We start from the raw sequence: 24,361 nt of genomic DNA, 5'->3' as shown, positions 1-24,361 counted from the left end.
TTTGGCCCCGGAACTGTATGGGCTGTATCTCTCGTGCCCTCCGGAGGATACGCTCCTTCAATTGGAAATCGTGCACACACACGAGGATGTCCGGCGGTGGAGCTTTGTTGCCCCGAGGGAGGCCCACTCTATGAACTCGGTCCATTTTGATGTCCATTGCCTCTGACCCTCCCAGAACCTGTTGGAACAGAGCCTCGACATAGGCACTGAGGTCTTCCCCTTCTTCTTTCCACGGCACTCCTCTAATCCGTACGTTGTTTCGCCGGGAGCGGTTCTCCAAGTCCTCAGCATGGGCCTGATGATCAAGGTGCTGCTCCCGGAAGTGCAACATATCTTGTTGCAGTTGGTGAAGGTCCTCCTCTCTGTTGACATCATGCTCCTCAAGTGTGGACACCTGTTCGCCGATCTCGTCTACATCTCTGCGCACCTCTCTGAGGTCCACTGCGAGTTGGCCCCGAAGTTCCTGAATGTCTTCCTTCATGGCAGCAGAGAGTTCTAGCATGAAAGCTTTGGTGGCAGGTGAGTCGTCACCATCCGCCATGTCCGGATTTTCCTCGCCAGCCGCAGTGGCTGACCCCTGCTGCTTCATGTGATTTCTCTCTTCTGCCACGTGCAGTCAACATGTTGTAGGGGCCTAGCCGCCGGGGCTCACCTCACACTCGGCCCACCGCAGCAGCTCCAAGTATTCTGCGTGAGCCAAAGGGAGTACTAAGCCTGTGAGACCTGTAGCTCTCGCTGTGCCACGGAGCAGTGTGCTCGCCGTCTGTGCTACCCCAAAGCCCCAGGGCAGGTAAGGTCGCAGAACTCTGTAGCTCACAGCACCCAAACCGGGGGGGGGGGCTCCTTCTCGCACTGCTGACCAGGTACACTATGAAGACGGGCCCTGATCGGTCCGCAGGGGCACCGGGTCGGCGGCACACACAGAGCGAGGGCACCACCGGTCTCGGCCCCTCGCCAGATACACCAGCAGTAGCCACAGTCTCGCCCGCTCCGGAGCCCCAGTCAAGCAGTTGCTCAACCGAGCCGGGAGCACCGCCCCCACAGCGCCATCTGTCCGCCGACCCACGGACCGCAGAGTGCATCCACGAGGCCGCGCTGCACAGCACCCAGCGCCCGCTCACCTCTCTCCTCTCCCGCGTTCCAAGCAGGGGTGCAGCACTTCACCTGCTCCCGGCCTGGAGGGCTTCAATACAGCGATCCGAATCGGAGGGCCAGCAAGAGAATCCAGCCTGCTCACACTGCTCGAGCTCTGGGATTCCACCCACCGCAGTCCAATCCGACCATTGATCGAGGCCGCCCACCTCGTTGGAGGTCCGCGTCAGGAAGAATCACGAAATGGCGCCCTCTGAACCGGCTCCGCAGCAGCGGCAGCACCGATCTCTGTCACCGCCACGCCACGCCATGCTGGCCAACCTGCAGGTAGGCACCGCCCTCGACACAGCCTCCGTCCACCAACCTCCAAGCTGCAGAGTGGCGCTTTCAGGTCACGCCGTCTCCCAAGTAGCCTCAGGTCGGCGCCGCGCACTCTCGCAGTCCCGTTAGGCTGCTGCCCCTCACCGCCGCGGAGGCCCGCAATCACAAGGCTTCTACTGGGGAAACTAGGTCCGCCAGTGCAGGATGGGGTGCCAAAGTCGCTCAGCCCCTGTATGTAGGAGAATGTCTCCGGAGATAGGCGATACAACAATGCTGAAACTTGGCGGTGCCGGAGGAACAGGATCCTGCGTCCTATCTCGCCGCCATCTTGGCCACGCCCCCCTAAATCAGTGTTTTAAAGTCTCCCATGTGGGTGATGGAAGGGTACAGACACATTTGACTAAGATGCAGCTGGCGCCTTTTTGCACCATACTCCTATGGCCTTACTACAGAGTACTGTATGGTCATTGCAAGTAATCATGACCACCTTCTGTAGGGATCAGGGCGCGGGCATTGGGAGATATTTAAGAATCTGCTAGTTCTCAAAGAGAAGCAGGCCGCTAGGTCCACTCCTATAAAAGCAAAGAATCTGTGGTGACCTCACAGGAGGGAAAATTCCCTTCTCTCTTGCAGAGTCTGGTTTGAGTGTGGCCAAGTTCCATTGTGAGACACTAAACGTCTCCATGAAATGCTGAGCATGTGTGTAAGAAAGCTTGGCTTCAGTTACCATCATAATTACCTTTCATCTGATTCGGACTGGCCTCGAGCAAAGTAGTTGTAAAGTTTTGGTGTTGCCTTAAACCTGATGACATGCTAGTTTTGGTCTGTGGTGCTATTACTGAGCTCTTTTCTGTTGATGGTAGAATTCATTGGCATCCCTTGATCTGTTTATGAGATTGGAGGCCCAGAGGAGGGTAGCAGGTAACTCCTTTCTCTTTAAACTAGTTGCCATTTCACCCTGAAGGCTAGTCACCACCACTCCAGTGCCATCAAGACTATTCTACAATCCAGGAGCTGCACAGCGCAGTGCCAGATGAGTATGCCAAGGGCTGGACGTCTGTGGATGTCGAAAAAAGAGATGCATTATTACACTAGGGCGCACAGCTTCCAAACATTTTAAATCTACCGCAGGATGTGAGTTGCCAACAGTCGATTCGCAGGTAGGACGACCTCCGGGACCACTGCCATTTGCAAATGTAATTGCCATAATCTGTTTGAGTATCGGGACTGGTTGATTTTAACATGTGTAAAGTGTACGAATGCGGAAATACCGCAACTGTAGTCGAGGTGCCACATTTATAACTGTATAGCCAGCAGCAGGATTGAGTAATTTCTGTTTGGGACTCAACAATAGTGAGTGAACACCCACAATTCCTCTGTTTTATGTATTAACTCATCTCCATCAAATAGCTTCCTACTCTGAAAATGCACACAATTGTACCTCTGCCTAGAACAAAAAGAAGTGCGTCTGCTGGGTATGACTGGGAAAGTAACACCTCCATATAATGGAAGTTTAGGGTGGAAGGTTTCTGCGGAGAGAAATAATTTCACCATAGAGGGAAAAAAAGTGCCGAAGAGTGTTTGCATGACTTTCACGCCTGCAGAATCTCCCACCTTTTGGAAAATGTCCATCGACAAATTGTACTTGTGTATTATGGTCAGATTTCCTGGCGAGATACTGGGTTTGTTGTGGAAAACGTGTACAAAGCCGGTATTTTCGTCGAAATGGAAAAGCAAACCTTTTTGGCAGATGTCCGATTTTACACACACATTCTTTGTGAACCAGGAGACTGTTCCTTTACATGGAAAGCCCCTCCATTATTCTTTGACGGGAGAAATGTTTCATGTGTGTGCACTCTGTTCCACGCTGCCGAAAGAGCAGTATTCCAGCAGTCCAGCACCTGCTGGGATGGACAGTTCACTGCATCATTCACAGTGGCGAACGCAGCGTGGTCAGTATCCCGCTGAGGCCTCATGGGAGCCCGGATGACCCCTGCTGCCGAGGATTCACCGAGACTGGCCCTCCAATTCCACATTAACGAGGTGAGAATGTTTAAAATGATTACCTTGGTTCATTTCGTTGATGCAAAAAAGCCAAGTCGGCTGCTTTCATTCTGAATGTGCGTCAAGCTGTCTGCGACTTGCTGGTGGCGTCTAGAAGTCTCTTAGCATACATGGATCTGCATGTGTCCATGGAAAGCCATATTGTAGTCACCAAGGACTTATGCAACGTGGGCCATGTGCATTGAACTGCAGCCATGATAAAGCTGAATATGATGACAGCTCGTAGGTTATGGCACTATCTCACCTGGTGAGTGAGATGCCAGAAATGATGCAGAGCTAGCTATATGGACTGTGGTTGTGAAAGCTGCCAAGTGGTCAGCAGGGGTGGCAGAGCGTCGCTCCACTGCTTAAAGGCAGAAAATGACAAATACAATTATAATAAAACACTTTTATTGGCATTTTATTTTTCATTGACTCGGCTGAGTATGCTGAGTCCGCCGTGTCTGGGGTGGAGCCAGATCGCAGCATCCCCACCACGGGGAGGAGGAATAGTGGGCATGGAAAGTGCGCGTGCCGGGTTGGACGGCCAAACCGACATGTTTTTTTTTCTTTATTTATTTTGTTGATTAATTAAAACCATTACAAGAAAGGCCAGAAATAAATACAAACCAAACACATTACCTAATTGAACATTCCAGGATACAATGCATAAAGTTGACCACAATCAATTAACTTTTTCCAGTTCGGGATAATTCAACATTATTATTTCATTTTTAAAATAGTTTACAGGACGTGGCAGTTTTCAGGGATAAAGTGCACGTGTGCCAATCGATAAAAATAATAAACATTATAAATGGAACATTTATCTAAAAGTGGTACTCTAAAAACAAACAATTAGTACATTATCTAACAGTAGTACTATAAAAGCAAACAATTAAAAAGTGCCATAAAAATAATTCATCATCACCTTAAAAACAGCAACATCATCATTTCACAGCCTTAACAAATTTAACATATACTTTGGGTGTCAACCTTACATATTTTCCACTGTAAGTATAAATTTTACAAATTGGTGTATAATATAGACATTGACACCACTTAGGCAAAATATTAATGCCGATCTACAAGTCCTAAGTCCCATTTCTTTAAAAATAGGTTTTAAAATTATTTTCCGTTCCTTCATCATTTTTGGGCATAGTGTTACCATATGCAGCAAGGTTTCGTCATACTGCCCACACAGCCGACAAATATTTGATGCCCATTTGGACTCCCATTTTGGGGTTCCATGTTTGGTTGGATAAATTCCAAACCTTAGTAACATAAATTTCTTCTTAATTAAGGGTTTTTGATGATGAAAAAGTAAATAAGGTTGGGCCATCATTTTGTCGAAGCAATTGGCAATAGACCAAAAGTGTTTTTTTTTTCTCAGCTCATATTTATCCAACAATTCTGACAGCAAGGCGACGGTTGAATTAATTATTTTTTTATAATCCATTTTACTCCTTGTTTCGTCTTCCAATTTGGGACATTCGAATTTTAGGAGACACTCAGCTAAATAATCCTGCCAGCTTCTAGAGTATTCACTGGTCGAAATCTCGCTCCAACACATATTGGCCAGCGTGCCCTCCTTGGCTCGAGATAATGCCAATAGTGTTTTTACAAATGATGCTCTACGCACTAAGAGCTGTTTCCGTAAGCCAAATTCCAGTCTTAAATTGGCACATGAAATCTGCCTAGGAATCCTAAAGACTGATTTATATGTCCTTGCAACTATGGCCTCCAATACTTTCACGTCTCTACCCTTAAAAATAATAGACCCATAATCCAGCGAGGGAATAAGTTTTGCTTTCATGACTTTAAGTAGATGGTCATAATTGGGGCATACTAATTTATCTCTTAATTTTCGAAATGCGAAGGCAAGTGAGGAATCTTTAGCCTCTAAGTTATTGAAGTGCTGTCTGAATGATAGTCGATCATCAAATGTAATTCCCAAATATTTATAAGTTTTTACACAGTCCACAGACAAACCATTGATACTCAAGTCCTTTACCCCAAGTTTGCCTTTTCCTAATAACATAATTTTTGTTTTTTTTTATATTAATTGTTAACCTATTTTGGGTTACATATATATTAAAAGAATGTATTAATCTTTTTAGTCCTATCATAGTTTGGCTAAGTAAAATAGTATCATCAGCATACTGTAAGTATTTAATTTCTTTACCCATTACAGAAGGGGAATGTGAATTTACATCATTAAAATGGGTTGGGAGATCAGACATAAATAAATTAAAAAGACAAGGAGCGAGCACACATCCTTGTTTTAAGCCAAGATTTGTCTCAAGGCGGCGGGTAGTATGTCTACCATTGCCGATTTTGACCTGCACCCAGGTATTTGAGTACAATAATTTAATCATTTTTAAAAGAGTTTCTGATATACCCCAATTCATTAGCTTTTTCCAAAGAATATTTCTGGGTACAGAATCAAACGCGGCTTTTAAGTCAATAAAACAAATGTACAATTTTTGTTTCCTACATATGGCTCTTTCTCCTAGTAAAGACAATAAAATCAAATTAGTAAGAGTCGATTCTCCCTTCCTAAATCCTGTCTGAAAGATTGGAATCAATTCTTCTCTTTCCGCCCAAGACGCCAACTCCTTTAACAGACAACTTGCGAATATTTTATCATCTACGTCTGTGAGGGTAATTAAACGATAATTTGCAGGATTCTCCTGGGGCCCACTTTTGTAGATTGGTTGTATTATACTTCCCCTCCATGAATCTGGAATACAGCCTGTCTTACGAATTTCATTGAAGAGGACCGTTAATAACTCTGGCCAATACTCAATTTTGACTTTAAAAATAGCGTTCGGCATTCCATTAGGGCTAGGGGCTCCATTTGATCTAATTTTAAGTAAAACTTTTTTAACTTTGTCTACCGACCATAACTTAATATTCGTAGAGCCTGGTGTATCCCTTACACCAAGAGGGTCACACCCTTCAACTGGCTCCAATTTACATTTGGAGTCAAGACATTCAAACTCCTCTATCAGTTGGCTTCGGGAAGTTAATTTATTATTAAAAAAATGTATCCAGCTTAATTCATCAATATTGGCACTTGTATTTCTAAAATTTCCATTTTCTAAATTATTAATTATGCTCCAAAACATTCTCAGATCCTTAGATTTACATGCGTAATGGAGTTTAGCCCATGTCTCTTCATAATACAATTGTTTAGCCCTCCAGATTTCATTCTTGTAACCCCTTTTTAAATTTCTGATTTCAAGCGATGTTAAAAGGTAGGAAGATCCCTTTGCTTTTCTGTACACTGATCTTATTGATTTGTTAAGAGACCGTTTCAGATATAATAAGCTATGAGAAAACCAACCTAGGTTCCTAGGATTCAAAATTCCACCCCCAGATCGTCCCCTATTGGGGAATTTATTCAATAGGGATTCACATAAGGAGGGCCAAAGGGCAATCATCGAGGTTCCGTCAGAGTATTCGACCCGCGCATCAAGGATTAGAAGAGAGAGAAAGTCAATAATATCTTTCTCTGTTTTCTCATTCCATATTAACCTTTTTAAATTAAAAGCGACCGGGGCCGTACTTAATATTTTAGTCTCTGGTAAATACTCGAAGGGTAAATTGATCGTAATAACTTGCGGATTATGGTCGCTCTCAATCCTTGGCACAACCTCATAACTTTGAACTCGTTCTGCGAGTTTATCTGACAATATCGTATAGTCAATTATAGAAAGACAGTCGGCTTTATTAAATGTTGGAATATGCTCCCTATCATACAACATTGTTAAATTGTATTTAATAAATTCACAATTAGACCATTGGGATAAAAGATCTGAGTGGGTTTCCCGCTTTTTATACGATAAAAGATGAATATTAAAATCTCCCGAGATGATCATCTGAGCATCCCTATGATCATAATGTAGCACTTTCACCATCTCCCATAACTCAATAAGTTGGAGTGATTGCACCTTCTTTTTCGAACTTAAATAAACATTTAAAATGATCAATGATTGACTGGCTATTAATTTAACACATTGAATCCATTTGACTTGAAGGTCTATTTCATAGTGTTCAACATTAAGATTTAAAGAAACATATATTGAGAGTCCCCCACTTGGTCGACCATATGCAGCTTCCCTACACGCTGCATTCAAATATTCGTAATAGCCGATCAGCGGCGTGCTGGCCAAATTCCACGTTTCTTGCAGAAGTAACATATCAAACAAATTTAAAAAACTTACAACGTTTACATCTTCTACAAGTGTATTAAAACCATTTGTATTCCAAGAGCAAATTCTGAATGCTATTGGTGCATTGAGTGAAGTGCCCCGACAAATTCTGACTGCTGTTGGTGCATTGAATAAAGTACCCCAACATCAATCAGTCTTTGCTGAATTATTTTCAGATAGAGTAGCCGGAAGCCAACTCCAGTCATCAGCTGCCGCATGAACCTCTTTTGATTCCTCACACACACGTGACCCTGGCTGACAGCTTTTAATTTTAATGCCACCTAGCCTATTTAGGGCTGAAGATGGACCTGAAGCGCCTTTCAATACTCTAAATTGGTTAACAGTGGTTTGTTTTGGAGCCTCCTTCTTCACTATGGGTATTAGTGGGGTCGGGTATTGCAGACCGTGTAGTCTCCATACTTTAATCCCCCAACTTTCAAAGTTGTTAGAATTCGCTAATATTTTCTTTACAATATCATCCTTTAGCCAAGTCGTGATGGTTGTCTCCCTATTACCACCATCTATCTTAAACTCTACAGAATCCAGGTCTTCGGTTGCAACATCCTTAAGATCAGGAGTTGCTTTTAGTAATTTCAGAATGTTCCCTCTATTCAGAATATCATGTGAACCGCGAGTCGAGTATAGGGGGCAGAACACCACTTTTCGATTTTCAGCTTGTAGTTTGGGTGATTCAATATTACTCCTAAACCCTGGACCGGATTGATCAGTATTACTCCTAAATCCTGAATCCGATCTAACCATATTCCCAGCAGTCACCAACAGGGAACTATCCTGCAATTTGGGGGATTCAATATTCCTCCTAAGGCCTGGATCGGATCGATCAGTATTACTCCTAAGCCCTGAATCCGATCGATCCATATTCCCAGCAGTCACCAACAGGGGATTATCCGGTCGATTTAAACGATCAGGCTGCCCTGGCTTAGATTGAACCAGAATACTGGGACCCTCAACCTGTTCATTCTTGTTAGGATGCGAAGGAGGGGGATTTACTAATTTTCCATGAGGTAGCTTCTGGTTATGTACACAGGGCTGTATTCTCGGACTAATCTGGTCCCTGTGCGTAAGGGAAAGGTTTACAATTGTTTCAATGGCCATATGTTGCTCACCTTTTGGGACTACTCCTTCATCTCTAGACCAAACGGACTCTATTTCTTTTGGATAGGTGTGTATATTATTATTAGACCCTATTAATTCTTGAACTGGGATAATCTCATTCTGGAAAAAGTTTTCAGTACCCTGATAAGAGTGTGAATCTTGCATAGGCTTATCTTGCCCTACCTGGTTCTCTCGGATTGACAGTAACTGGGATCCAGCTTTACTGCATGGCTTAACCTTTCTATTGGCTTGAGGTGCAGTCGAAGGTGTAAAAATTGGGAAGAGAGCTGCGGGACCAGAATTCAAGTTTAATGGGCCGCTATTGTTTGCAACCCCATTAGCTATTTTTTTATCCCGGGCTGCCTTGTTATGTGTTTTTCTCAATCTTTTCCTCGCCCTTTTTGATAATACTTCAGGTACTCCTGTTACTTCAGTGACCGTAGTTACTATTGAGCTACTATTATTTGACTCCAGATTTATCTTTAAATTAGGGAAGTGTAATGCCTCTAAGGGTACCTCAATAGTACCTGCTACGGGTCCGGGGGCCCCACTTTTAACACTAGCCTTCCTCGGGGAGAAAGTTTTATGACCAGAGGATTTTTTTCTATGGTTCCAATATTTCTTATATCATCACTCGTCCCAACTTCCCTACCAGATAATAGTTTTACTTCGTGGACCATAGAGCTAACAATTGATGGCAGATCAGAGATTTTATCGATCAGTTGAGCGCACGTGCAGGATATTAACTGATTTTCTTTATCAGCTTGAACTTTAGAAATCAGCTTAGTTAGTTGAAAAAGCTTCGCGTCAATTCCTACAACGTGAGTTGCTAAAGTATTTAAAATATCTATCTGAATATCTAACTTGTCAGAGTGGAAATTAAGGGCTTTTGTTATAGAATCCATAGTATTAAGCATCCAATCCCATACTCCACACTCAGAATTACTAGCATTATTTTCCAAGGTATCTGATTTTACCTGAAAATTTCCATGAAACTTTGTTAGAAAAGATAAATCTGCGGAGTTAAAAGACTTACATTTCTCATTAATATCCAACTTAACCTTATTGCTCCTACTAGCCATACCTGGAATCAATACAGACTTATTGATACAAAAGCTATTTTCCAAAATTATACTGGATTTATCCAAATTAATAGGACGAGCCTCCCCAGTTAAGGAAAGATGTTCAATCGGGCTTAATACTAAATCATCTCCGCCACCCTTATTAAGTGGCTTAAACACATTATAATCAGCCTCTACGGCCACATCACTGACGTTATGATTTGAACCCGAAGAGATTTCAATTACCGAGCATACAACAGTTCCACTCTCTGTAGATCTTTTGTTCGACTCTTCCGTTCCTAAATTATGTTCGTTCTCCATCACAAATAGATCAGTAGGCTGCTCAATTAGCTGATCCACCATATTATCACGGTGAATTTGTGCTTGTGCTTGCAGCCTTCCAGTATACACTGGTACATTTTTCGACAGGATAAGCGCTGGGTCTTGTGTGTCTTTAATTGACTTTGGAAGCTTTTCCCTAGGGCTACTCATTTCCAATGCCTTAAATTGACCCGAAATAGCTTTAGGATCTTTCAATGGAGATGAATGGCCTACAGTTAGGTTCGAAACCAGGGACACCGGCTCATCCCGGGGCCTTGGTAGAGACGAGGCAGATTTGGGCTCAGGATCTTCACCCAATTGAGCACTATTTAAACACGGTGACGATACAAGAGAAGTAAATGAAGATGATCTGCAATCGACACCAGAGTTGCCCTTATCCTTCTTAATTTGAGTTCTATTTTTCTTTTGAGTGTGGTACTTGAAAAAGTGACTCTTAATTGACGGTTGAGCGTCAATGTTGGCAATCTTCTGAATCTTCCCTGGGACTACGGGGGATAAAGGTGGTACGCTCAGCTCAACTAATTCAGTCAAGCAGTCCCTTGATGTAGTAGCCCTCTCATTTTTTTCATCTGATTTTGACTGTGTCCCCACTTTGGTTGATGCATCAAGATTGTGACACTGTTTTAACTTCGGCAGAGCACCGCGTTGGCAACCGGATCTCATCGTTAACCAGCACCTTGATGTGACTTCAGCAAGTTTCAATGATGTAATAAGAGATGATTAAGTTATGATTAAATTATACCAATGACGTCTAGGGGGTCCTCACACCTCCCAAACAGGACCCTTTGACTCTTTGTTGATCTTTGTTGCTCTTTTTGCCCCCGTCCTCTTATACTTTGGGGGTTGCCCTTCACCACCACTTTTACTTTTATCACCACTACAGCTCACCTCCCAGACCTCCCAGGCCTGTCTGCCCCAAGTCCTGCGCCGAGCCGAGCTCCGTGTTCCAAAGACACCGCAAGCCGCCCAGACCTCCAGCCGCAAAGGTAGAATAGCGGGGGAGGTACAATAACGGCAATGCGGCTGTAGCAGACAAGCACAGGGTTAGTGGCAGCAGCCGTCAGGGAAAGACCGGAAAAGACCACAGCAGCGAAAGCGGTAATGGCAGCTGTGGCGGGGCAGGATCATTAATTGACGTAGCAGCAACACAGCAAAAGAGCAACACAGGATCACCCGGCCGCCCAGGTCAGGCTGCCCAGGTCAGTGCGCTCAACCAGGCTGGGGAATCCTGTGTCCTGGGTCGCAGGAGGGAGAGCGGAGGGAAGGGGAAGCCTGGAAGTCAACTGCCCTAGCCCTTGCTTCACCACACCTGCGCCGCCTCCACTGCTACTGACAGAGGGGCAATCCTTCGCTTTTTGGGAAAGGAAGCCTTTTTGCGGCACCGGCCGCTAAAGCAGAGCAGAGCAGAGTAGGCTTTCACTCCGGCCGCTGCCGGGTGATTTTTTTATGATCCTTTATCGCGCTGCAAGAGACTTTCGCGGCTAATCAGCCGGGGAAACGGTGGGTTTGGACTCCTCCTCACGGCCCTCGGCCCCGGTCCGCCACGGTCCACCTCGGGCCTCAGACCTGTCCATGCCCATCAAGTGTCTAGGGGGTGAGGTACCTCGGAGCTCTTGGAGCCCTGGTTCACGGGCGGCGGACCACGGACCGCGGAGAATGTCCGCTGGCGTTATGCTTGGTTTTTCGCTGCTGCTCCTGCAACGTCGACCCTCTGCTGCACTCTGACGGATTCTCAAGAGCGTGAGAGTTCAGGTTTACCGAGAGCAAGGGAGCACAGGGAGCACAGGATGAGGTGCGCCAGGCAAGCACTAGTAATCAGTCACAGGGAGCACAGGTCAGGTTTAGCAGAGTGGAATAGAGCCGGGGCCGGGATGCGAAGGGAGAGGGAGGGGCGGTTAGCGGTTGGCGTTTGGCTCCACAGATTTCTCCGCTCGCTCACTCACCCGGACACCCACTGACTCACACCGCTCGTCTCTGCTCCAGCAATGTTCGTTCCACTTGCCCGTTTCCGCAGCTCCGCACTGCAACCGCTGCTCCGCTCACCGCAAACCGACATGTGTTCTTGGATATCTCCCGGCTATTCCTTGGAGATATCTGCGGGGCTCAGGAGCACTTCCAGTCCCTGCTGGAGCGTGAAACTGGCCTGTTCCGCCTAATCCTAGTGCTTCTCTCATGCTGGGAGTAATAGCATGAGAGAAGGGCTGGGATTGCGTGATGAGTAGGGAGCCTGTGCTCATGGGAACTGCAGTGCCAGGAGTAGAGGAGCAGCGAGGTGTGGCGCGGGAGCAGAAGGTAAGTGTATATTTATTTATGTATTTATTTCCCCCTACCTGCAGCCGCGACTGGTGGTCCGCAAGAAATGTGCTGGCCTGGTTACTCTCTATCGTCTAATAAAGTAATTTCAGTCACTTAACTAGAGTATAAGAAGGCTCATAGTAACTCAAGACGACATTTTGCTACAAGTGGGACTAGAAGTTGATTTTGGTAATTGCATGATGCAATCCTAGGTAGAGAGCCACAGAGCACTGAAAACGGGGCAATAGCCCTAAATGTGGCATTGTTACATTGAGGCTGTTTTCACTGGCTGGTTGATTACTATCGTGCGCGGAAGTACTGTTGCCTCGAGAGGTGTCTTTCATTCCTTTCTCAGTGACAAGGCGTGGGAACTGTTCTGATGTAGGTGGGCAAGTTGTTCCTGATTCTGGGAGCGTGGGTGGAGAAGGCCTGCCAATCTTTCTTTTTTTTCTTATTTTCTTTTTTGCATTTCTTAGTTTACAGTCTCATGAGATACTGGTACCTGGTGTGACGTTGTCCACCTGGGAGACTTTCTTACTTTCTGAGCCCGATAGGTCGGATGCCATTTCTAGAAGCTTTGGATGTGATGTAGGAGGTTTTAATGATAAGGCGGCTTGGCAACGCACACAATGTAATTCCTAAAGTGTCGGGGTGATGTGGCTGAACCTCCTGTGGCCTTTGAGGAGACATGCTTTGGTGTGTAGAATGCATTTCGTGGTGGTGGTGTCTGGGAGCTCATTGAGCAGGGCATTGTTTTTCTCCAGGTAGGAGAGGATTAACGCTTGGCCCTTTTTTCTGAAGTCAGAGAGGTAAGATGTTGCTGTTAGTTCTAGACCTTTGCCACATCAGGTAGGACCACAATGAGCTTGTAGTTTCCCTTCATCGCTAAGCAGTGGAGGTTTGAAGGCACATTTGAGTTTGATGAATTTTGAGTTTCATGCTCCTCCCAGTCATCCTGTGTCTGAGTGACTCCCTGCACCATGGAACTATGGGTGTTTCTGTCCATGATGTAACCCCTGGGGGCTGCCCTTGTGCACTCTCCAGGTTCCACTGGCATTCTTCCTGTCTACCCTGAGTTAGACTGCTTTTATTCCACCCTCCACGGGCTTCTCTGTGTAAAACTGTCACAAGTGACTGTCAATCTGGCCTTCAACATCGGCAGCAAGCACAGACTGGCATTAATAAAGAGGTAGGGATTTTTAGGTTTCTTATGTATACTATGCGACTGGCATTAAAAGTATGGACGTTTCCTCTACAAAATAAAATAAGTGTAATTTTAATGTAAGCAATATACGGAGACTAGAGTAGTATTGTAGCTTTTGAGGGAGGCTCTCTATGTGACGGTCTCACATTGGGTGTCTCCCTCAGTATCTTTTCCTGACCTTGATCTGAAATGTCCTATCATGAATTCTTCATTTTTTGGGATTCTTATAAATTACCAGGATTACACTTCTTCCTCCGATTGTTCTCTTGCGAGTTAACCGCAGGTTTTTGGTATTGGAGAAATAGTCATATTCACATTTTGTTCACAGTTTCTAATCAGTATGGAAAAATATGAGAAACTCCCTGACTTACCCTTCCTAAAAGGAATGTGTGCGTTCGGGGGTCAGAATAGAGAACTGACCTATGCCGTCAATGCACATACTGCAACATTTTTGAAGTAGTTTTACATGTACGTTTGATGTAGAAGGCTATCCGCCAGTGCTTAATATGAGCCAGTGGTTTCCGGTGCTCGACACTGGCACTTAATTGTCAGCACCTGCACTTGTAACAGCTGCCACATGGTGGCGCTGTTAGGGTGATTTAGAGATCAGCAAAACAACAAATAATACCGCAGCGCAAGCCTTTCTTATAGCTTTGGGGGCCTCAAACACTCTAAATTGTCACACTTGTAGCAGTGTGATGACTAGTAGTTGTGTTGGTACTGTGATGGCTGCACTACAGGGGAATGGGTGATGCACGCCTCAGTCGCCTTCTGATGAGGTCTCTGGCACTTATATATATATATTTTTTTTTTACAAATAAAGCACTGCTATCCGCAGATCCTTTTTGGTGATTCACGACGTCGTTTAGAGTCACATATAACACTTATAATCCTAGTTAGCAATAAAGGTCTGAGATTCAGGCCTTTAACGACCGGTGTATCTCATTTGCTTTTGCGTCATAGGAAGTGCCACGGTGTCATATTAGTGGCAGTAGACACTATGTAGATGCAGATAATATAACATGTTATATAATTCTTGAGGGTGGATTTAGAGCCATTGAAAATTGGTGCACAAACCTGTAAGTTTTATTTTGTAGAGGACGCAGTAGCCCACTAATGGGTTGGGCGTGAGCTTTAAAAAAAAAAAAAAGCTAGTGGAAATTGTTCTGCCTGCTTTTTGTTTACCGTGCAGCAAGGCTGACTAATGTAATGAGAGCCTGTAGTTTGCGCTGTCTTATGGCGCCAGCCGCAGTGCACATCCAGCTAGTGGGCTTGGCATTCCTTCCCAGTATGTCATGTCTGGGATAGTCTAGACTCTAGTTGCATTTTCTTGTTCCTCCAGACAATCTCTGGGCCGGGCCCATTCTTACCTTGCAAAGACGCTTAATCCTTAATGACTGATTTGGAAAATACAGAAGCCGTCCCATTGTTCGGTCTCAGTTACCTTTTCTAGGTCTAGCAGCACACCTCTATAGCGGTTGTTTGCAAACTCATGTGATAGGAAACAAATATAAACAGAGAGAGACATCCGGCGCTAATTTCAGTAGTTCTGCATTTGGATTGTTGTTGGATGTAGGGTCTTCACACAAGTGTCAGGAGCCACTTAGGAAGGAGGTAAGTTCTTTATTTCAGCCCTTATGTTACAGTAACACCAGTTATTACCTGTCAAGGCTTCATCCTCCGTCCAACTGCAACGCTTTCCCAGCTTCCACCGCAGACTACACACTAACATTCTATTACATCACTCACTCTTAAAAATAAAGGGGATGGAAACCCACCTCCCTTTCTTACCAGCAACAAAACAACAAACAGCCATTCCCTTGCTTATAAAGTACAGGGGAAATCATTCACAATCACTCGATCTCCAATCGGTCTAGTTTACACATCTACCCAACAACAACCTGTTAATCTGTCCAGTATCCATGCAGACACACAAAGACAACATAGTCACAGAAATGCTGCAACTGGTCAAGACACAAGACTCCCTACACTTCATGTGAAACAAAAAACAGGCCAACAACTAGGTTGTGACTACCACTACACAACAGTCCAAGATGTGCAAGTCTTGCGACCTCTCTGAACTTGAAGCCCTACCACCACTTACCTGCAGACTCACAGTGCCTCACAGCCTTTATATACACAGGACATGTAGGCACGGACGTCCAGCCATGCAACAGCCAGGTCACAGAACCAACCAACTTGTTTCAACAAAGGGTTTTCCTGTCGCCCATAAGTCTACACATTCAAGGGGGGAAAAAAATGAAAGGTTTAACAATACTTCACCTTAACTCAAACTTCCCTTGACCAGACTCCAACACAAATTCTGCTATCACAACTACACCCATACATAGTATCCCCAGACATCCACCTCACTTTCCTAGACTACACACCACAACAAGCTCGCTCAGCTTCATTTTCTTCCACAAGCTCCCACGAATTCCCACAAAGCCAACACACAACACTTCACACTCGCACACAGCAGTGCAGCCCAGCATTCTAACACATCAGTCACCCAATCACACTGCCTGTTCGAACCAGCATGACCAAGTGCAGGTAAAAAAACCACACATAATCTGCGCCCTGTAAAGCACCGGCTGGAAACTGCACCACAAGAGGTCACAATGTCTTCCGAACACAATGATAACAGCCTTCAGTGGACACATACTGAAACAGTATTGACACAACATATCAATCAAACACGGGTACTAGACTTTTCCACATTTTCACTATGCTTAGTTCTTCTTCCCCTTGCAACCTCTCACAATATTGTACTTCTCTTCTTCCACATCTACACTATGAGGTGCTGCCCCATAGGACATCTCATCACAGGGTACTACTCCCCCTGCATACCACCTCAGGTGGCAGGGTACTGCTCTTTTCCCAATTTGCACCAACACACACAAATGTATTACACTCATATCTCTAGCGACTGGGTACTACTCTTTCCCACATATGTAACGCTCACAACCAGCACATACTTGCACAACAGCATGCAGATGTGTACTACACCCTCTACCCCATACTGCTAACTAGACTATACCAAACAAATGGAGACAGAATTAAATGCTCACACTATACTCCCAAAACAACATACAGATGGATAATTTAAATCTCCCAACCTGTCTTGTAGTACTAAGCATTCACCATACCACAACCATTAACATAGACTGCTATTTCCAAAAAAAACCTTTAACTTAAATGGACACTTATTAACTTGACACATGCATTGCCAATAATGTATGTGGCACATATCAATATGCACGAATCATCAATCAAATTCGACTTCCCATGACTTCAGGACACAATATACTCTCAAAGAACGCAGTATCATTTCTGTCTCCACTGTTCTTGGACATAGTCCTACTTTTCTTTGGACATAGTCCTACTTTTCTTTCTAACTTAAACAGAAGGCCTTGAGTAGTTTTTCATCAATGTCTCCAGACCTGACGCTGTCAAACATCAGCTTATTACCCTCCTTCATGATGTTTGAGTTTGTATAACCAGTGCCTCCACACCAACATCCAGGTCTGGAATCCATGTCATTGGTGATGCTTTCTCACAAGCAAGTTGCACTGCTGTGCCCCCAAACACCAAACCCTTTTCATCTAGCACAGACTGACTCATGCTTTAGACAAAAGTTCCCATTTACCTGGTGCAGCACATTGTCGCAAGACCTCTATCCATTGCCTTGAACACAGCACTAGCAGAAACTGTGTCAGCTCCTCTGGGCACTCCTCACTGGGCGCAATAATATATGTAGAATGCCTTTAACCATTGCTCTTAGAGACCGTGAGTTGGCCTCTTCAAACTTAGCCAGACCTCATACCCTTACCAGGGTTCTTGCTCTCACATGGTGCACGCCCCTCTAGGGATGCAGACACAACTTGTGCCTCTCAGCAGAGCAGTGACTGGGCTCATGACTAACATAAGAGGCCAGCACACATGACACTTGAATTCAAATGGAGAGATATACAACCGTGACAGTACACTAACACCAATGAGGCACATAAGACCCTCCAAAAGCAAGGACTAGCTTGTGCCAGTGTCATCCAAATTGGGAAATCGTACTGCGCACATATCAACACTTCTCCTTATGTGACCGTCTCCATTGAATGTATAACTACCCAAAGCCCCATGGGTCATTTCAGAGTTATGCTTACTGTAAATATTTCCCACTGTCTCTACAGCCCTTTCTACACGGCATTGACCTTATAACCCTGTCTACATAACATTGCCCTTAGGTTTAGGACCATCCACCCTCCTAGGCCAGTCAGGCATTTTATCCCATCGCACTTCTCCCTAATGTTCTGGAGTCCATGGGGGCTGTTTTTTTAAATCTCCTGGTGCCCCTTTCACTTTCTCCAGCTCCCAAATGTTAATTTCAGCAGCCATGGGGAGGCTTCAAGAGAGAAAATGAGAAGGAGGGAGGGGGAAAGCAAAGAGAAAGTGATCAGAGAGAGAGAGGAGAGAGAAAGAGAATGGATGGATGGAAAGAGAGAGCTAGGAAAAGGAGACAATGCGAGTGGGATGGGTTTAAGCATGTTTGCCAGAGCTGCTTATAGTTCCTCAGTTTGGCCCTGCACACCTTAGTTTATAACTCCTCTTAGCTGGCTTCTTGTCCTTGTCAAACTTTCCCACCCTCCACATTTTGTTCCCCCTTGTCAGCAGCAAGAGCTGACACCACTTAATGGTGAATTTTGAGGGTGGGGACCCCAGGCTAGTCCTCCCTGGTCACAGGGCCATCTTCTGTCTCACAACAAGCCAGAAACAGCTTCCAACTGCCCACAGATTCTTGATGCATTTTCATAAGATCCTTAACAACTAATTGACAAAATTCTGAATTTAGAGGAAAGGGTCTTCACCCAAGAGTCTGGAGCTGCCCAGATAGCAGGCAAATTATTTGTCAAGTTAGGCCTTCAGGCTGCAGTAACAGCAAGTAGGTCCTGTCAGGGTAATATCATCCCTCAAACTGTTACTGTCTCCTCCGTTCCTCTCCGGAGCACACCCTAACATTCTGTTACATCATTCATTCTCAGCATTTCAGACACCAGCTCAGAATGGAGTTAGAACGGGTATTAACGTTGTGTTTATGAATTAGTAACGGGTCTAAAAGAAAGTAGCTCCTCTTTGCAATCATACTAGGGAATTTCCTGGTACAAATGCTGCTTTCAACACTCCACTTGACTTCAGCGTGCATCCATAGCAACAACTACATCTAGCGATACAGTAGGGGCTACAGAAGCAACAACTTTGAAGTGAGCAGTGACCAGAGTTGCTGCTACAACAGTGACCAATGTTATTATGGCTGCCACCATGGCATGTACAAAAGCAGCAACCACTGCTTAAGCTATAGAAGAGACAACAGCAAGCTACCACAGGTTCCAACTCGACATGGACAACAACAGCAGCAACCACAGCTTCCAGTAAACAGGGCCAACATCAATAACCTCAGTTTTAACCAAAGCAAGGACAGGAGTAACAACAGCTGCCACAACATTAAAAGCAAAAACCACAAAAGTGACTCAAATACTGCCTGCACTGTAGGACAACAGCAGAAACAACAGTTGGCCCCTGTGCTGAGCTGCCACAACAGCCAGCCTCACAGCAGCAGCAACAGCTGCTATGCAGCAAAAACACAAAATACTAGCCACAACAGCTGCAACTGCAGCCAGTACCACCATACAAACAACAGCTGCAAGAATATTTGCATGCTCAGAAAGGACTACACCCTTTACAATAGCTTCCCCCATGGTACCACAGCTGTAACTAGAAGGACCACAATGGTAGCCAAATGTGCCACCACTGACACAACAGCAACACAAGTATGCTCAAATATATACCAACTGGTTGTTCCTAATGTCTGTACAGTCTACCTCTTTCTGTGCCTAATATGTCTGTGACATCTTTTTTTCCCAAGTGTGTGGTGCCATACATCAGGTTACATAGTAATATGGTACAAATAGTTGTGGTGCATTTGTGCATACTTATGTTTGCATGAAGTAGCAGAAGTTGGCCAATCCTTGTTCTAAAAAAGGGCCAAATAATCAAGTTGTGATGGTGCCCGCTGTGGTACAGCAAACAGCTACTTTTCACACTCAAGTGTGCAACAAAAAGATTGACTGGTATGTGAATGCTTTTTGCTTGTGGCTGTCTTAAGTCTGTTGAGGTACCCTTTCTCCTGTAAATGCATACAAAAAATAAAATCGTAGACATCCTTTTATGACAACTCAAATAATCAAAAATGCGTCCATTAGTATTGATAATGGCATTACTCCTAGTCCTCCTCCCTCGCCTTCCTTCTTAACATATGAGGCCCCCGCCTCCCTCTAGACCCACCCCCAGCTTATAAAAACTCTTCCCGCCCCCACCTCCACCTGTACGTAAACAAGCCAAGCTAGCCTCAGGTGTACCGCACCGGGAGGGTGGGAGGGTCCTAGAAGGAAGGAGAGGGGGTAGGACTAGGAGCAATGCCATTATCAATAGTAATGGGCGCATTACCTCCCGTCCATCCCTCACATTCCTTATTAACGTATGAGGACATAGCAAGCAGAAGAAAACAGAGACGGGCAACTAAGTGAGAAAGAACACCAATGTAATAACATGCCCCAATCACACCAGAACAATATCGCTATTCCCTCATAGAGGACAAGTCCTTGTGGCCCAGAACATTATCCAAACATTCAAGACCAGCAATCCGTTGGGATGCACAAATGTAGAAGGGGAAAACCAGGTCGCAATCCTACAGATCTCCACCACAGAGGTACCCTGCAACTCAGCGACCGTAGCAGCCATACTGCGAGTAGAGCAGCCCTGAACCCTGTGGGGAGGAAGTCCCATAGAGAAGGATTTCTGACTCGTCCTCATTACACTTGAGTTGTGCTGAGGACAACTATTGAAAAACAGCTGATAAACACTTTCTGGCTTGAGACGGGGAGCATTCTGATTTACCCCAGGTAAACAAGAGCTGGGTATCATCAGCATATGCTATAATTTTGGCTCCTAATTCTTCAGCCAAATAAATCCAAGGGGTGACATAAAGATTAAAAAGAAGGGGACTCAGGAAGGACCCCTGAGGGACCCCTGTAGACACCTCCTGAGAAGACTAGGAGAATGGGGGAAGCCACGCCTGTTGAGTACGCCCTTCTAAAAAGGATTTGAGCCAGTTCAAGCTAGCATCGGCATATCCGTGAGGCGGTCAAGTAGCAAAGAGTGGGGGACAGTATCAAATGATGCCTAGAGGTCCAGCATAATAAGAGCAACCCTCCCCCACCCGAATACTGAAGAACCAGGATTTAAACCCAGCGGCGCAGGGGACACGCTCGAAGTCTTCGGGTTCACCTGTCTTAGAGTACAGAGACACAGGATTCTTCTGGTGACATCAAAGATCATATTTATTAGCTGCAGCCAGTAACAGAGATCCCAGAAGTACAACACGGTGTATGTTCTCAGGAGATTGCTCAAACAAAAAGAGTGAAGCATCGTCTTTTATGCCAAAAACCACGTTCCTGGCTAGCATCAATTACTTACAAATGTGACCAATCAGAGGATGACATTTACAGAGGCATCACATAACGACAAACCCACTTCCAGTTATCCAACCCATCGCCGATGACGAGGCAAAAATCCAGCATTCTTGCTCGAACAGGCTGGACGGGCCCGTCATATAAGAACTTAACCCAAATCAATAATTAGTCCATAAAAGGGAAGGAGCAGAAACAGATGAGATGCAGATAGAGGGGTGTGTGCGTGTGCCATAGAGTCAATAATGTCCTGCTCTTTGATCTCTATCTGACCAGCTGCTTAACAAGGACCTGGCTCAACAAGTTTAACCTCGGGCGACAGGGTCAGTTGACTCAGGTCAAACAGAAGTCAACACAAACTCAAGCTAAGGTGTATGCATCTCTGGAGGCTTGCTTGGTCAGTCATCCAGTAGTCATTGGCCTATGTGAGGGCAACCACAAAATGGCGGTTATGCACAAAAATGAAACCCAGGGGTTCAGGCTAGATCGTCCAATACACAGTCAAATCATCGGTGTAGCATGACGAAAACACTCATGCATACCGCACTTGTCATTTGCGGTTCGCTGACACCAAAATCATCACGATACGACAACCTTTATTGAACGGGTTCAGAATTCACGGAACCACAGACCCTCCTTTTGCCCTTACATAGGCAATAACCTAAACTCACGTCAATCTGAATCCAGGTCTATGTTCATCAGATCATTGAGATGTTGCTGTTGCATCATCCTGGTACTTAGTAACTCTCTCTGGACAGGTCTCCTCGAACACGAGGTAGCAAAAAGGCCACACACAGCAGGAGCACACTGTATACAAAGACAGAACAGGAAAAGGATAGCTAATACCATCCCAATGACTATCAGAATCTTCCATCCCCAGGTGGATAACAATCCCCAGAACCATTCCATTAATGACCAATCTCCTTCGTCCACATGTACGGACTCGGAGATCTTATGTAGCGTGGAGATGGCTTGGAAAACCGTTGGAGCGTTGTCTGGAATGAAAACACAACAGCTCGACTGGATCAATTTACAGACTCCTCCTCTATCTGCAAGTATGACATCTAACGCAACTCTGTTCTGAAGAGTCATGAGGCGATCCGACTGGAGCTCAGCAGTCAAGTTACTAAGGGCGCCGGCAGTTTCGACTATGATGGACTCAACCACTCTCGTCAATTGCCGTATGTTCCTGCTGTTAACCATAGGTCCCCAAAACGGCAGAAAACCCTTCGAGAAATCTCCCAATTCTTGTCCTGCGGTATCTTCCTTACTGAAGACACCTCTAACAACTCTCATCTTGTGGTAATCTGCCGCAGCTGTAAATGTAGGAGGCAACAAGTACGAGACAAAACATGTGCCCGAGAAATCAGGGGGCAACCATGTATACGCTCTGTCATGGCAAATGAAGTAGGTACCCTTAGCTGCTAGAAACGATGGGGAAGCCTGGGACGCAAAAACATATGTCTCAGTGCAAACACTCTTCCCTAGCTGAGCTCTAGGATTCTTGCCATTACCTTGCAGACAGTAATGACCCTGATGGGGTACTATCCAAATCGGAGAGGATCTCTTCGCTCGCTGGTTCCCACTCAGACTAACCCCATATCCTGTGACGTTCCATCCGATATACGCTAGCGTCTCATCTCGCGGGATAGCCTCATAAGAACTTATTCCTCTAACCATGTCGACTATTCCCTTGACCAGAGCACTATTCTTCGGATTATCCCTCACAGAACGTAGGGGGTTAACTTCACGGGCATAAATGAACATTGTTCTGTATGCCCACACAGAACCATTGTAGCTAAATGGCAGGACCAGGTAAGGAATACCTTTATCGGTAGTATGGGGCATAAGGCCACACACCCAATAATTAGTTGTGTTCACTACTAGCTGGTGTTGGTGCAGAAGCTGAACAAAGGAATTATTAGCGAATTCCATCCTCCTGATGGACTCATGTTCGGGCAGAGGGTGAAAAGAATGCGAAGAAACAGTAGGAGGAGGCATGGGTTGTGTAGTGGGCATGAATGTCACTTGAATAGAGAATGTCACATATCCAATTAAAAACATCATTAAACTAAACAGTATAAACAGACATACTATTAAAAAACGTTTTCTACTCATTATTATACATATTTCGCTCTTGAAGCTCATTCTTTCAGTAGGTCTCTCCATCCCGAAAAACTCCATCCTCTAATCGTGCTGCTCGCGGCGGATGGGTGTTCTGTGCTAAGGAATGCGCCTGTCGGTCCAGGGAACGCCCTTAGACCAACCAGAACCGTCGACCTAACGTCTTCGGTTTGCACTCCAAGGACTTGGCACCGCGACCCTACAGCTGAACCCGGATGGTGGTTCGAAAAACAAAAATCAAAAATAGTTTCTCGGAGGGGAGCTAACCTTAAAAAAAGCAAAGAAGGAACTCAATTTGTTATTTGTCCCGCAACTCTCAGTCGCAAATTATAACGCTCTTTGCCAGGCAATGTCTGTTCTCGGAAAAGTAACTCAGGTTCAAAAGTGCTCAAACGGTTCGATGGAGGTACAGTTTCTTGAAGAAGGTCGTCGCTCTCTGGCTCAATGTTTGTTCCAATCAAACGGGCATCGCTGAAAGGCAGAAAACGAGGCACGGTCTCAGTCTCAGAGTCAGGAAGTCATTTTTGGACCCACCGGTCGTACGGCAGAGGCAAAGGGACCCTCTTACAATGTACGCCGTGAATCCAGTTCTTTTTACCGTGTACTCGTACCGCGGAACGGGTAGATACCAACACCAGGTAAGGTCCTGTCCAGCAGGGCTGCTCGTTCTTGGTTTGCTGAAAATTCTTCACAAGCACCCACGCACCAGGTTCAATGGCGTGTCCTGGATCTTCAGAAACCTGTGGCAAAGTATCATGAACCTGTTGATGCAGAACACGCAATTTAGCCGTCAATTCGTACAGGTAGTCAAGCAATACAGGGTGTTCTATTTCACTAAATTTTGTCGGCCGCGGCACTCCCCAAATATTTGCCGGGCGACCAAACACAACCTCATAAGGACTCAGACCCATTCGCGAATGCACAGTCATTCTCGTGGACAGAAGGGCTAACGGCAAAGCATCAGGCCATTGTAGACCAGAGCTCGCTTGAATTTTGGCCAACTTCAATTTTAACGTGCCATTGTAGCAC

General features: G+C 45.3%; 2 protein-coding genes across 6 annotated transcripts in view; one reads left to right on the top strand and one right to left on the bottom strand.

Moving 5' to 3' along the window:
* SUPT3H (SPT3 homolog, SAGA and STAGA complex component) overlaps window positions 1-24,361 on the top strand; it is a 2,245,889-nt gene that overhangs the window by 1,833,797 nt on the left and 387,731 nt on the right. The window lies entirely within an intron of this gene.
* On the bottom strand, window positions 17,988-23,356 carry LOC146816643 (endogenous retrovirus group PABLB member 1 Env polyprotein-like). The gene is made up of 2 exons (XM_085609073.1): window positions 22,125-23,356; window positions 17,988-18,087 (listed from the first exon to the last, which is right to left on the bottom strand). The coding sequence occupies exons 1-2, from the start codon at window positions 23,354-23,356 to the stop codon at window positions 17,988-17,990; spliced, it is 1,332 nt and encodes a 443-aa protein (XP_085465199.1).

The sequence above is a fragment of the Triturus cristatus genome, chromosome 6 (genome assembly GCF_964204655.1).
Source record: "Triturus cristatus chromosome 6, aTriCri1.1, whole genome shotgun sequence".
NCBI lineage: Eukaryota > Metazoa > Chordata > Amphibia > Caudata > Salamandridae > Triturus > Triturus cristatus.
Note: the sequence above shows the minus strand (reverse complement) of the source record. Positions and strands in the feature narration are given on the sequence as shown.

Coding starts and splice junctions, on each gene's coding strand:
- LOC146816643 (XM_085609073.1), bottom strand. CDS start 23,356: ATGAGCTTCAAGAGCGAAATATGTATAATAATGAGTAGAAAACGTTTT. Junction 18,088..22,124: donor CATGTGGACGAAGGAGATTG/GTCATTAATGGA, acceptor TCTCTCTTGAAG/CCTCCCCATGGCTGCTGAAA.